The sequence below is a fragment of the Sabethes cyaneus genome, chromosome 3 (genome assembly GCF_943734655.1).
Source record: "Sabethes cyaneus chromosome 3, idSabCyanKW18_F2, whole genome shotgun sequence".
Taxonomy (NCBI): domain Eukaryota; kingdom Metazoa; phylum Arthropoda; class Insecta; order Diptera; family Culicidae; genus Sabethes; species Sabethes cyaneus.
This window is the reverse complement of record NC_071355.1, coordinates 153,859,587-153,874,262: the sequence shown is the minus strand read 5'-3', so window position 1 is coordinate 153,874,262 and position 14,676 is coordinate 153,859,587. Positions and strand designations below refer to the sequence as shown.

Sequence of the window (14,676 nt, the reverse complement as noted above, 5' to 3'; positions counted from 1 at the left end):
TTTTGTTGAAAATGGAAAAAAATGATAATCCTGTTGTCCAAAAACAGGTGTTCGGCATCGATAATGTGTCCAATAACCACACAGATCGGTTCATTTCACCGAAGAAATTTGAGGATGTTCCAGAGAAAGTAAAGTCTAAATTCCAAACCAAACATCCGGCTGGTGTCATAATGATTGGCTTGGTGGTTTCCATTGGTTTGAAAAGGCCGCCTATTTTCATTGACTCTGGTGTTAAAATCAATACCGACGTGTATATCGGTATCTTGAAGGATTAAGCGGTTCCCTGGGTGAAGGCTTATGGCCTAGATCTAAATTCTCAAGTTTATCCAATTAATCATCATTCGCCAAAGACACTTAATTTCTTTCCAAAATTGTCTACGTCATGACTGCGTATAAAGTAATATACGAGTAAATAAAAAGAACCACCGCTGGTGGTTAATCATGAGACTTGCCGGAGCGACTGCCAGCAACGCACTGCTTGTTTCTATCGCACTGATCGAGTAGGTAAAAACCTATCTTTTAGGCAGTAGAACCAAAAGCTCAGAAATACAAAAACAATGTCGTCACATAGAAGTGTGTGGTGCGTATATGGAATGATAACATTAGGAGAATAAAACAAAACTAGTTATTACCCAGCTAGCATTTTCATATGTATTAAAAAGGTAAAAATCAGCATTACGTACAGATATACATGCTAAATAAATCGTATTTCATGCGCAAAATTGGCATATCCGTTCCATTTTGGAGGCGATATACGTGATTACGAATAATTTTGAGCGTTACGACTATATAAGTATTTATATACGATAATATCCGATTAAGCGCGAGTCGCTCCGTACTACTCTACGATTTTGTGCTGAAAATCGTATGTATGTCAGTCATTATCATTATATACGACAAAAAATCAACTTGATCCCACTTTATCCAGCTTTAGTTACGATTTCGAGTTTGTTAGGAGATATTTACGATAGTTTTCGTACATTGATATACGAGTTGGTGCTAGCTGGGTAGTCTACCGGGCTATAACGGGCGGCAGTAGTTTAGTGAGTGAAACATTCGGGTACCAACCGAAAGAGCGTGAGTGGGAGCCCCACTAGCCATTGCATAGTCCAATCTATTTCTGATCTATATCAAAGTTTTCCAGTTCAACCAATTAATCATTCTTCGCATCAGATACTTCCATTCCGAAATAAAATAGCTCGCCTGTCAAATATATGGCAAAATACCAACCATTTTTAACATTTGTGTTCTAAAGGCACTTATGAATTTATGACACGCATGAGTAATATATAATACTTTTGGCTGTTTAGGAAGAATATTATTGTATTTACATGCTATTTATTTTTACTATTTTTACGCTGTGTTAGCTGCATATAGGTCAAATTCGTGACAAAAGTTTTCTTGGCAAAATCTTAAATTTTTGTATCTTAAACGTAAAATATCGGAGACAATAATAAAGTGGTCATACCGAATACAATTGTACTGTCTGTGCTAGGGACCTCAAATATTTTAATTAAATTTTTAAAAGCGAGAAAAACCAATTTACTCTTCATCAAGCGCATGTTCGTCTGCAGCTGTACTGACAATGATCGAAAAGGAAACCGCTTTCCAACTGTTCAATGTTGTTCTGTTCCATTCGAACATGTTTTGCCCCATTTCCTAAACTGCAATCATCAATGCACAAAAATTTCTTTATAGTAGTTAAAAAAATGTATCGTCCGTGAAAAAATTATATCGTCCGTGCTTGGGAAGTTGAGAAATAGTAGAGAAAACGATTCTAAAAATGATTAGTGCGAAATTATTGTAAATTGATCAGGAAATCACTGAGTTATGAAAATCTAACAACCAGTGGTTAGAAATCTCCTATTCACTTTATGTAATACGCCTGAATTGATGCAATATACTGCTCATTCTTTGCTGTTTTTCTACAGATGAAATGAACTCAAAATTGCCAACCTGAAACCAACGATTCTAGCGAACCACTGTTCGTATTGTTCTCTACATTCATTCATTCTAGTGAATGAAATCAAACGTGAATCATTCATTCATTTTGAACTGCCGACAACGGCAAACAAAATTACAATAAACGTAAATATTGCTACGTAGTTTTAATTAATATAGGGTACATTGCTGCTTCGTCGTAATTGCCTATTCCCGTCCTATCCAACACAAATTATTAAAAATATCAGCATTTTTATGACACACAATGCAAAACTAGTTAGTCCCTAATATTTGAGTTTGTAGTCTATCATACGCCATCAATCAAAGTGAGCTGAGGTCTATTTAAATGCTTTTTATCGTTAAAGAAGTCCTACCAGCCAATTTTTCTACGTTTTTTGTGCGACGAAGAAGAAAATGTCGACTAACCGTTCTAATTTCCGTCATTCATATATGAAAATAACTCACGCAACGCTTTGTCGTTATTCTACAGCCAAGAAAACTTGCCTCACTTGCAGAAATTTTGCAGAATAACATTTGTCATGCCGTCCCACACAAATCCATACGCGTTGGCTTCGTAAACAATGTTGTGATTTTTTGTTCAGATGATGAAAAATTTTGATGGACGGATTTCAAAACGGTACGACGAATTTAAGAAATAAAGTCAGTTGCGTAATTTCAATAATATGCTTTTATAATCGCTTTTCAGTGATTTCAAAGTTCGCGGATCGAAAGGTAAGGTGTGTTTTAGTCAAATCAGCACAAGAGCTTTTGGAGTATTCATTAAATCCATCCAACAAATGATTAAAATTAGAATGGCTTTACTTATTACGACGGGAATTAGAAATAAACCCTACTTCAGCCAGTTTTGCTTTTTAAGCAGGTAGCTTAATGAACTAAACTTTGATATCTAAAATATCAGCCAAATATTTGCAAGAGTAGAAAAATGAGAAAGACAAACACTGTTAGTAATATAGTAGTTATGTCCATGGGCTGACAGATAAAAAAATACTACCAGGGGTAAAACTGAATGCGCTGAATTCGTTTTATATTCGTCTTGATGCAGGCAGGCAGTTTTATCGAGCACTACGAACAGCCTACTCTCCCCCAAGGCGTCAGACGTAGTCCAACATCAAAAATATGTGCTTGGCGATGCTTGGTTCCGAAGATATTGTTTTGAAAAATGAAAAATTGAATCTTTCGGCTATAACTCAAGAACAAAAAAAACGTTATCGTACATTTCTATCACTATAAAGACCTAATTGATAAACAAGACATAAATAATTTGGATATTTGGCACGTGCTAAACAGTAACATAAGATATCCCAACTAACAATCTTGGTTTTATTACACGTTTAGGGTGGCTTTTTAAACCAAAATTTGTCACGAAAACCTCAATAAGAATGCAGTAAAACTCACATTATTTTTTTTTTTCCTGGATTGCCAAGAAAATTTGCATACATTTTCATACAAAATATTTATTCTACGTTGTTTGGTTCAAGAGTGTTAAATTTTTGAAGTGAGCGATGCTCAAGAAAAACGGATATTTTGCTTGGAATATGAGTGATCACGAGTTTTCAAAAATTGTTTTCGTATCATAAGCGTATAAAATTTTGGGGAATTCTGGAACACTTTGGCTCAAACTTTACTGCTCAGACACGAACAATTACGTTTAACTTCTTTTTACTGTAATTATTTTGTAGTGACAGAGTTCACTCGTCCCAAGGTAGGTTAAAAATTATTTGAATTGCTTAAACCTAAACCAATATGATGTCCTAAAGGCAAACTGTATTGGAAAAATAGGTCAACCCATTTGTATGATCCCCCCACCTACTTTATATGATAAAATTAAAAGGTTGATAAAAAGTCAATTTGTGCATTATTTTGCACTCAGAAGGAATACATAGTGTATTGTATTATTGTATTATAATATTATATTTCCATCGTAAAAAATATTACGATGATAACGTTAACATGTATCATATTTTTCATGGCAAAGCTTATCGGATATTAAATAAAATGCATGGAATGCATTTCAAGAAATGCTGGCACCAATTTTTAAAAATTAAAAGCATTCCACAGAATTGTTTTATAACTTTTACTTTGTTCAACATTTTACCGCAGACCGTACCAAACTTTATGAATCAAATTTTTGTTCGAACTATTTTTCAGTTATAAACATTGCTTTATTTTTCTATTTCTTGTCTTCATAAACTTTACAGTCTTGTGTTTAGTTCATATGAATGAAAACTTTTTAAAATAAAATCTAGTTTTTATCTACATTTTTTGGCTTTGACTTTTGACACGTTTAAAAATATTTAAGTATTATAAAACTGAGGCAATAGAAACATTTTATAATCTACCGAACAGCATTTCTCGAACATTACATTTCAACTCAATACCAATTTAGAGCAATTTCGATTCTGCTCGATAGATTATCTACATGATCAATAAGCTCTGATAATTAACGACTGAATAACTTCAACTTAGAATCCAAATAGAACAGAAGTCAACTTAGCAACGAAAAAGCGTAACAAAACCAAACCTCCCTAGCACCTTGATCCTGAATACGTTCGAATATCGACGCCTGTTTTACCTACACTGTTCACGGTTCAAAAAATCGTTATCTACGGTGCAAGGAACTGATTACGAGTAAAAAAATAAGTGCTTTACACAGTCAGTGCTCATCAATCAGTGCAGTTTTAGGTGCATAATACGGTGGAAACGAAACCTTACAAGAATAATCTTAAAACATAAGATCAAAGCATTGGAGCAGGTAGCATCACTTAGAGAAGGAATAAAGTTGGACCAGAAGAAAAAAAAACATAAAAACGGATATAGAAATGAAACAAGAATGAAACAAGACAACCATCGATGGAACGAACGGTAATCGCTCGGCATGCATGTTTCGAAAGGTAAATCAGGAAAAACAATTGTTCTCAGAATAAAACATTCAAACAGTCGCTGATAATGCGGGTAGTGGATAGCCCAAAACAGTAGTGGATGTAAAGTATTTGAACGGAACGGAACGGAAAAGTGAAGCAAGCCATATCACACTCCCCGTTACGTCACGTCACGTCACCGTTACGGTACGTTACGTACGCACACTCACGCTCACACTCACAGGCACTCGCACAGGCGGTTGTTGGTTCGCACTAATGGTGCCACACATTCGCCCACAGCACACGGGGAAAAATTAGGAGCCGAATTTACTTACTCATTGTATTTGCAATTAATTTTATGAAACGACAAAGGTAACGAAAGAATCAACAGAACAAAGCTGGTCACGGATTAGAAATGCGAGGGATAATGTAAACATGAAACCAAATACGTTCTTCAACTCGTTTGGGTTTTTGGTTATTTAATATTCTTCCCTTCATGTATGTCATCATCTTGTTCAAAAAAATGTACTGATCACGTGGCCCTAAATCTTCACTCATTCGGAGTGATTTTTTTAAACGAGATCATTCTGTCGAGATTAAATTGTCCTCACTGGGCACTGTACGTGTGGTATTTTGTACAATTTTCAAAATAAATCTCACTTCTTATTTCTAACATAGTGAACAAAAATCAAAAAACGTTTCTAATGGATATTGGAAATTTCATTGCCGGAAACGAATCGAGCACTTACCGTATTGCTTGGTTCGAACGGGAATTGGCGGCGTGGTTGCCCCTTCACCACGCTGGGAACGGGCCGCCAGCCAAAAGTAGTACAGCGTATCCGGATATAGACTGCTCAACGTGTAGGTTTCGGTGTTCGGGATGCGTCTGAAATGACAGGCACAATGCATTAGATAATAATCTTCTGTCATTATGTCGCATGGAGCTCCATTAATTAAAATTGATGGAGACGCATGGCTATTTTCAGTTGATATGCTGGAGTAATCTTTATGCATAGGTGAAACATTGCATGTTGCCAAAACTATCTATAACGATATTTATATATAATAACATGATTGAACCGGAACTTCCAGAGCGGTGCCTTAGTGCAGCGAAAACCGTTAATATATTAGTTTTCGAGAGGCTCGCGGCAAAGTGCAAAGGTCTGCCACATCGCAACAGTCAAATGGTTCCACTCAAAGCAAAAATCATCCACTCTCTACATCGCAATGAGCAGAAACATTATTATTGTCACCGGTGAATGGGTTCCGATGGTGGTTCTGTACTACGCTGCATGTTTCCCGGAAGCAAAAGCGCCATAAAACAACATTAATACATACTGATGATGCTGCTCGTTTGCATAGGTGTCATTCCAGTACAGCTCGTAGTGTACGATGTTCTCGCCCGAATGGGTCGGCCGGGACCACTGGAGAGTGACAGCTGTTTCGCCAATATCGGTAGCCCGGAAGTTACTCGGCTGGGAGGGAACGCCTGAAAAAATATAGCGAAAAAAAATGGCAACAGCTATAGAGAATGAACAGCAAAGAACACCTATAGAATTGTCCGGTTTGGAACGGTAACGGTAGGACGGGGTTATTAAATAGGACATTTTCCATAAGCGTATGTCTGGTCAAAAAATAAAGCAAAGTTATTTATCGAATAAAAACTGTTTAAGTAAGATCATTTTATTATAAATTGTTAAGTCTCTTTAATAACATTTAGTGATTGCTTCATTGTAGGACAACGACGAATTGTACAAAAGTGTAACACTTTAATGCTCCAGCATTGCACACAGCTAATCACTTCGGCCCTGCTCCTAGACGCGCCGCAAAGGGTGTGAGCGAATTGAGTGATGGACGTGTAAATGAAAAGTGAGCACATTTGAATGTGCATAATTTGCATATGTAAAGCAGTTTAACCGCACATTTCCACACTCTCTTTCATTGCATATTGAAGTGTGCGGGGCCAGTGCTTTGTATGCAGCCGCCGGCAGAGTGGTTGGTACCAGTGAGGTGTCACAACATGACAAAAGCTACACAATCGATGGCTTTCCCAGGGGTGCACTTTGAACGCGAGCAGCGAACGATCGAGGGCCGCGCCGGTTCACCAATCCGATGGGCTGTGATTTTCGAGCCATTTGGTCGCGACCGAGTAAATCGATGCATTATTCTTTCACGAAGCTTTCGTTGTTTGCGGTTTGCAGCAGTCACTAGCGAGTGGTGTGTTTTGCTATTCTGGCTCTACTACCGGCTAGCTGCAGTTGAATGAATTAAAAACTATCCTTCGCTGTATTATTCATTATTTACAAAACAATTTAACATATTAGCATTGGAACTTTATCGCGACTAATTCCAGCTGCAAACGAGGGACACTATTATGTGACTTGAATAAAAGTGTTAGATCATTTTTTAAAATACTGAAAATGAAATTTTCATGCATTTAGAAAGTGCTCGTGAATACGGTGGGTGGTGTAAAACTTTTCAACCATTAAACTCTATTGTCACTATTTTTAACCCGTATAGCAACATGCGGTCAGACGCGTGTCTTGTTATATAATACCGTGCGTTTCAGACTGAGAACCTATTATGGTCGGCTTCAACTAAACAAGACAGTTGAGTGAATTGGATATTATATTTTAGAACAGTTTGTATGGCAGTACGAAATTCCATAGTCTAGTGGTAATCGAGAAATGTTTCTCCACATGATCGGGAATCGAACCCGGAATCTCTACCATGAGAGATTGCAGGCCGACCACGCTATCTTACTAACACAAAGTAGTTGTGGGTTGTGGTAACCGATATATGACTAATTCTGGTCATAAATAAGTTTATGCAACTAAAAGTACTATAATTGCGCTGTTTGGAAGCCCACAGACCCAAGGGGACTTGTCTTATTGACCACAGACAAACACACATAACACTCGTTTTCCATTCTTTGTACCGATTAAACCGTCATTTCAAATTTGGGCTTAGTTGGGAATGTCTCCGTTTTGGTCAAAGTGGCGCTTTTTGACGAAAGGGAATTCCCCATAAAAAATACTTGCTACTTCGAGGGATACCCATGTTGCTATTTGATATTTGGGAATGTCGATCATAGATGGTGCTAGTGGTCAGGCTAAATGTGAGGTACGATAATTTCTGTTGATTTTTCTTCCAAGAGTTATGTCTGTTTGTCTGTGGTTTGACCATGGTGTATCTAGATACACCATGGGTTTGACCTGATTATCAGTAACTTACCGTGACTTACGACACGGACAGTGTTATGATCTGTGTAAAAATTAGCCGTTGATGTTTCTTGTTTGACGAGCTTCATATACGATTTCTTACAATTCAATCACGGTCTTAGTTTAACGGTTTCACCACTTTTTCATCTACCCAACCTTTCAGGTGACTGCTCCGTCATTTTCAGGTACCACTTCATTATCACCTAATAATTCTTCTTTATTGGACGAAACTCGGCACAATTGGGTCGATTTCGCTCTTTTGGGATGAACTGGACGTCGTTGCACCATTGTATAACGTTCTTGTTCTATTACAGCTGGCTAGATCTGGCCAATCTATTAGAAACTTCGTTGTGAGCAAGAACCTTATAGAATTTGTCTTCCACCATTTGGTTGAAATCGGTTTTCGCATGTGTCTCAGCGTCGCACAAGACACAGCCATTGCATTTCGTCAGTACCAAACAGCTTACGAGCCCAGATTAAGACCACTGTTTATTATTTGGGGCTAATATTGACACAACGCTTACTGCTGCCATATTCTTCTTATTCGAACCACATTCGATGCAAACACCTTTTGCAGAATCGTTGTCCGGCGTTCAAGTTACATGACCTGTCCGGCGTTTTTCCAGCCTTGGACACCTACTGAATACCGGGATCAAAATAGAGAAACACGAAGTGGTGGTTGTTCGTTCATTCCCATACACCGAGCCGTTTTTCTACACACCACCAAGGATGGTTTTTAGCTACGTTCTGCCGTTAGAAAGCTTCGAAGGCTCCGCTGTTCCAAAGCTCCAAGTGCTCGCAAGTCCTTCTCGACCAATGTTTCATGCCCATAGAGAATAGCCAGTGTAATTAGCGTTTTGAAATGGCGGAGTCACCAGGAAAGAGCGTCAAATGTAGACTATCTCAAGCGCCACATCGATTTGGAGTGAAGGTCGCTGCTATTAAGGAAGTCAAATTCAGGAAAAGGGAGTTCCGTGCAGTAGACCCCATTGCATTCATTTCTTATAAGTACTACATCTATTACAATGGCGTTACAAATGTAGAACGTAGAGTCGGTTTTGTAATGTTAAAAAATCAACGATTTATGCGTTGGAGGCCCGTACATGACCGTATATGACATGTGTTGAAAATTAAGGGCAAGTTGACCAACTACAGTCTTATCAACGTTTTGCGCATTTTTTGATAAATCCATAGACGGTAAGGACGAGTTCAACGCAGGCGTGAGCAAACCTATGGAGAGCGTCTAAAATACGCGAAACGTAGATGCAAATACGCTGAAGTGGAACTTTTCTATTCTGTCATTGGAAGACATAGCCTTCATCTGTCGACCAATGATATGAAAAGAGGCTCATAAAGATCTCCGAGGTGGTCCGCTCAAAATGACCATCTATAGCACCTACTTTCCACGTCTGAATATTCGGAAACACACGTGGTGGCATCTAAACGAGGATTCTAGCTCCCAGATTTATCATGTCTTGATTGTCGGTCGACACTTTTCGGATGTCGTCGATTTACGGTCCTTTCGGAGACCAAATATCGACTCTGACCATTATCTCGTCGTATGTAAAAGTCGCGCAAAGTTGTCGAACTCAGCCAAGGATCACGGTCGTGAGCGTGACTGCGGTCAGAAAGTTTGATCAACGAATCGCCGAGTAGCAGCAGTAAAGAGAAGAAGATATCCTGGGTTTTGGAGGAATATCCGAGAGGCCATCGAAATAACTGCGAAAGAGCTAGTCGGTATAACGCGTGGAACATAACAGATGGTTTGATGCCGACTGCCAAGGAGTGACAGAAGAGAAGAATCAGGCCAGGAGTCGCTTGCTTACTACGATTACACGTCAGAAAAGAGAAAGGTATAAAGATAATAGAGCTATGGTAAAAAGACGGGCTCACCGGTTCTAAAGATCGATTCGCCAGCAACGACACACAGAGCTTCTACAAAACGGCGAGAAAAGGAATTTTGCCATGCCTATGATGTGCCATGATAGTGCTAGCAATCTACTTCCTGGCAAAATGTCGGTAGCCGGTAGGTGGAAGGAGTATTTCCAAAAACTGTTAAATGAGTGGTAAACGCGGAAATTAGCAGAGTAAACACGGAAATTGTTAGCGATGGCCAAGTTGTAAAGTCACCAGCACATGACGAAGTTAAGAAGGCTATTAGTGAGCTGAAAACGGTAAGGCTTGTCTAGTAACTGAAGAATGGTATCGTGCCAGAACTTTTAAAAGTATGTCAGCGTCACTGTCAGGATCTGGATGGAAGAATAAATGCCGGAGGAGTGGTTGGACGGCCTCATTTGCCATAAGTTTAAAAAACGGCATCAACTTGAGCGTATAAATTATCAAGGTTTATTCAATTCTGCCTGCAAGGTGCTCTCAGGTATCCTGGTATGTGAACTGATGCCTTTAGCGGAGTCTCTCGCCGGTAACTATCAAAAAGTATGTCATGATGATTGTTCAACAACAGATCAGATATTTATCCTGCGTCAGTTACTAGACAAGTCCCGGGAGTGCAGCTTGCAAACACATCATCTGTTTGTGGACTTTAAGGCGGCATACGATTTGGTCAAACGAAAAGAGCTGCGGTCGATAATGTTTGAAAATGGTTTTTCGACGAAACTAGTTACGCTGATTCGTGCGACGCTGGACAGGTCAATATCATGTGTCAGAATAGCGGATGAGACCTCAGCTGCTTTCGTAATGCTGGATGGACTGAAGCAAGGTAATTGACTCGTTAGCCTGTTGTTCAACATTGGAAGGTGCAATACGAAGAGCAATTGTGAAAAGGAAGAGAGACTATTATCACGAAATCTCAGAAGCTTCTTGGTTTTGCGAATAACATCAAAATCATCGAAATTCAACGTAGAGCAGTAGAGACCCTTTGGAACTGGCAGCAGCGAGATAGGGACGTGCTTTTAAAACTACTAAAATGAAGTACATGATTGCTGACAGGGAACTGTGTTGGTGCCGAGGTAGAGCTGGATGAGAAACGATATGCAACAGTGGAGGAGTTCATATGATTGGGTACGCTCGTAGCATTTAATAACGATCTAAGTTGCGAAGTAATTACAACTTAACTACAACTTAATACAGTCTGACACATATATATTCGAACAAAAATCATTTTATACTTGCAGCGGCATGTGCAATTAATACAATCAAACTAAGACCATGTGTGTGTGTCATACTTGACGTAGTTTCATTTTCGTATTGTGTCTTGTTCGATGTGCACGTACCAGTGTTTGAGTTACGGTCGTTGATAATAAATAAATTGTTGAACGGTGCTACATTCGGCACTATTTTTCGTGACCTCAAACATCACGGCATCAAAAGGATTTGTATACTATACACTTAAAACATTTGACCGTAAAAAACCGGAAAAAACGAAGTATTAGAACTGCAGAGGTCAAAAAGTGTGCTGGAGAACGAATTCGACGCATTCGTTCTCGCATTCTTGACAGAAACGTATTTCGTCTACGACCTACAGGCTTCCTCAGTGTCTGTTTTCGAACTTTAAAAACAGACACTGAGGAAGCCTGCAAGCCGTTGACGAAATACATATCTGTCAAGAAGAAATATATATACCTAGTGGAATTAAATTGGATAAGTTTTCTTTTTATTTAATTTCCAAGATATGGGATGGTATTGCTGCATGTAATGACTTTAAAAAGCGTATTATCCAGGCAAAAGGCGATTCAATAGAGTAATGGTTGTTTGTTGTGTTCTGTATCTATGGGTAAACAACTTCTAAAAGTAAAATTCGAAATTGAGCCTTTATGTACAAAAATATATGACATTGTTTTTGTTTGAATGCGTATGTGTCACACTTTTAAAATCAAATAAACTCAAGCGGCTTTACCCAATTAGCACACTTTAGGTGCATTTAGTTAAAGCAACCGGATTTCGACTGAAATTAGTCATATTTCGGTTACCACAACAACATTGTAACAACCGTACTAGTAGGATATAATTGTGACTGCAAAGGTTAATCCATCAAAATAGTTAAAGTTCAAATAAAACAGATGGTTGATTCAAAACAAACTGTATCACTTGATTGATGATCAAATTTTGCAAATGCTGTTTTATGATATAATCGCATATAGCATCGATGTTTGCAACAACAAAAAATTAGATGAGTTCCTTTGTTAGCTATATAAGACAGGCGATAGGGTTTGGATTTTGATCTAAACTAAGATATGGGTTTGGGTTTGGGTATGTGCTTGAGTATTGGGGTTAGGCTTTAATTTGACCATGGGTAAGTACTCGAGCTACCAGCATAACCTCTACCATCGGTACACCTGGAGATCACCCAACCAGACAGAATCACAAATCGACCACGTTCTGATAGATGGTCGGCACTTTTCAGACATTATCGACGTCAGAACCTATCCGGGCGCTAACATTGATTCGGATCACTTACCTAGTGATGGTAAGGATACGTCAAAAACTATCTGTTGTAAACAGCATACGATACCGGCGCCCGCCACGGTATAATCTAGCGCGACTGAAGCAACCGGAGGTCGCCGAAAATTACGCGTTATCTCTCGAAACCGCGCTGCCGGAAGAGGGTGAGCTGGATGAAGCCCCTCTTGAGGACTGTTGGAATGCCGTGAAAACAGCCATTAACAGCGTACCGGAGAACGTCCTAGGCCGTGTGGCACCGAACCGGCGTAACGAATGGTTTGACGAGGAACGCCAGCAGATATAGGCTGAGAAGAACGCAGCGCGAGTACAAATGCTGCGTAGAGCCACCCGTCAGAATGTGAAGCGATACAAACAGAAGCGGAGGCAGCAAACCCGACTCTTCAAGGAGAAGAAGCGCCACCAAGAGGAGAAGGAGTGCGAAGAACTCGAACAGCTGTACCGCTTTCACGACATACGGAAGTTCTATCAGAGACTCAACGGATTTCGCAAAGGCTTCGTGCCACGGGCCGAAATGTGCAGAGATAAAGATGGAGGTATCTTGACTGACGACCGTGCGGTGATCGAAAGGTGGAAGCAGCACTACGATGAACACCTGAATGGTGTGCAGGCGGAAGAACATAATAGCGGAGGAAGTGACCACGTTGGTGTAGCAAGTAACGAAGGTGTGCCACCCCCATCGATAAGGGAAGTTAAAGAAGCCATCCAGCGGCTGAAGAACAACAAACCAGCGGGAAAGGATGGCATTGGAGCGGAACTTATTAAAATGGGCCCAGGCAAGTTGGCCGGCTGTCTGAATCAAGTGATTGTCAAGATTTGGGATACGGAATGACTACCGGAGGAGTGGAAAGACGGGGTTATCTGCTCTATCTACAAAAAAGGTGATACGCTGGGTTGTGAGAACTACCGAGCAATCACTATCCTGAATGCTGCCTACAAAGTGCTGTCCCAAGTCATCTTTCATCGACTATCGCCAATAGCTAATAGATTTGTGGGAAGTTACCAGGCCGACTTCATGGAGGGTCGGTCTACAACGGACCAAATCTTCACCCTGCGGCAGATCCTCCAGAAGTGCCGCGAATTCCGAGTCCCCACGCACCACCACCCGTTCATTGATTTCAAAGCCGCATATGATAGCGTAAACCGAGAAGAGCTATGGAAAGTTTTGGACGAAAACGGCTTTCCGGATAAGCTTACTAGACTTATCATGGCTACGATGGATGGGATCCAGTGCTGTGTGAAAATCTCGGGTGGATTGTTGGACCAATTCGAATCTCGCAGGGGACTTCGACAAGGAGATGGTCTTTCCTGCCTGCTATAACATTGCGCTTGAAGGTGTTATAAGACGAGCGACGATCGAAATGCGGGGCACGATTTTCAATAAATCCAGTCAATTTGTCTGCTTTGCTGACGACGTGGATGCTGTCGGCAGAACACTCGGAGTTTTCGAACGGCGGGTGCTAAGAACCATCTTTGGCGAAGTGCAAGAAAACGGTGTATGGAGGCGAAGAATGAACCACGAGCTCGCGCGTCTCTACGGCAAACCAAGTATTCAGAAAGTGGTTAAAGCTGGACGGATACGTTGGGCAGGGCATGTTGCTAGAATGCCGGACAACTATCCTGCAAAAATGGTTTTCGCATCAAATCCGGTGGGAACAAGACGAAGAGGGGCACAGCGAGCGAGGTGGCAAGACCAGGTGGAGCGAGATCTGGCGAGCACTGGGTGCCCGCGGAACTGGAGATAAGTTGCCATGGACCGAAACAGATGGAGAAATTATACTGCGCAGGCCTAGTCGTAAGATGTTAGGCCAATTAAGTAACTAAGTAAGTACTTGAGCTAGGAAGTGGGTTTGTACTTGTAATTTATTTTTCGACTTATTCTTGAACCGTTTCGGATTCGGACTGAGACTTGATAGAACTCCGGTTGTACATCCGGATGTGATATTTTTGAATCTGAGCGTGGCAGCGACATGCATATCGTCCATCACGTCAGTAAAATTGTCGTATGGAGCAATAAAGTTTGAGTCTGTTTAAACAAGTTTCTACGAAGTATTTAGGGGAGAATTTATCTTTTGTGAATTTTCACGGTATGAAATCGATAACTATCAACTCTCCTGATGTAAAGACCGTACGCGAAAAAAAACCCAACAGACAAAAATTATCACCAAGAATTCATTTTAAGTCGGATATTTTTGAAATCCTCAGAAAATAAATAA

At 40.1% G+C, this 14,676-nt stretch overlaps 1 protein-coding gene across 2 annotated transcripts in view; it reads right to left on the bottom strand.

Annotated features, from left to right (window-relative positions):
• LOC128744064 (tyrosine-protein phosphatase Lar) overlaps positions 1–14,676 on the bottom strand; it is a 366,801-nt gene that overhangs the window by 95,550 nt on the left and 256,575 nt on the right. For both annotated transcript variants that reach the window (XM_053840822.1, XM_053840823.1), the window contains 2 exons: positions 6,159–6,309; positions 5,570–5,706 (listed from right to left, as the gene is read on the bottom strand). In XM_053840822.1, the coding sequence (XP_053696797.1) occupies positions 5,570–5,706; positions 6,159–6,309 (288 nt within the window). The remainder of the gene's footprint in view (positions 1–5,569; positions 5,707–6,158; positions 6,310–14,676) is intronic.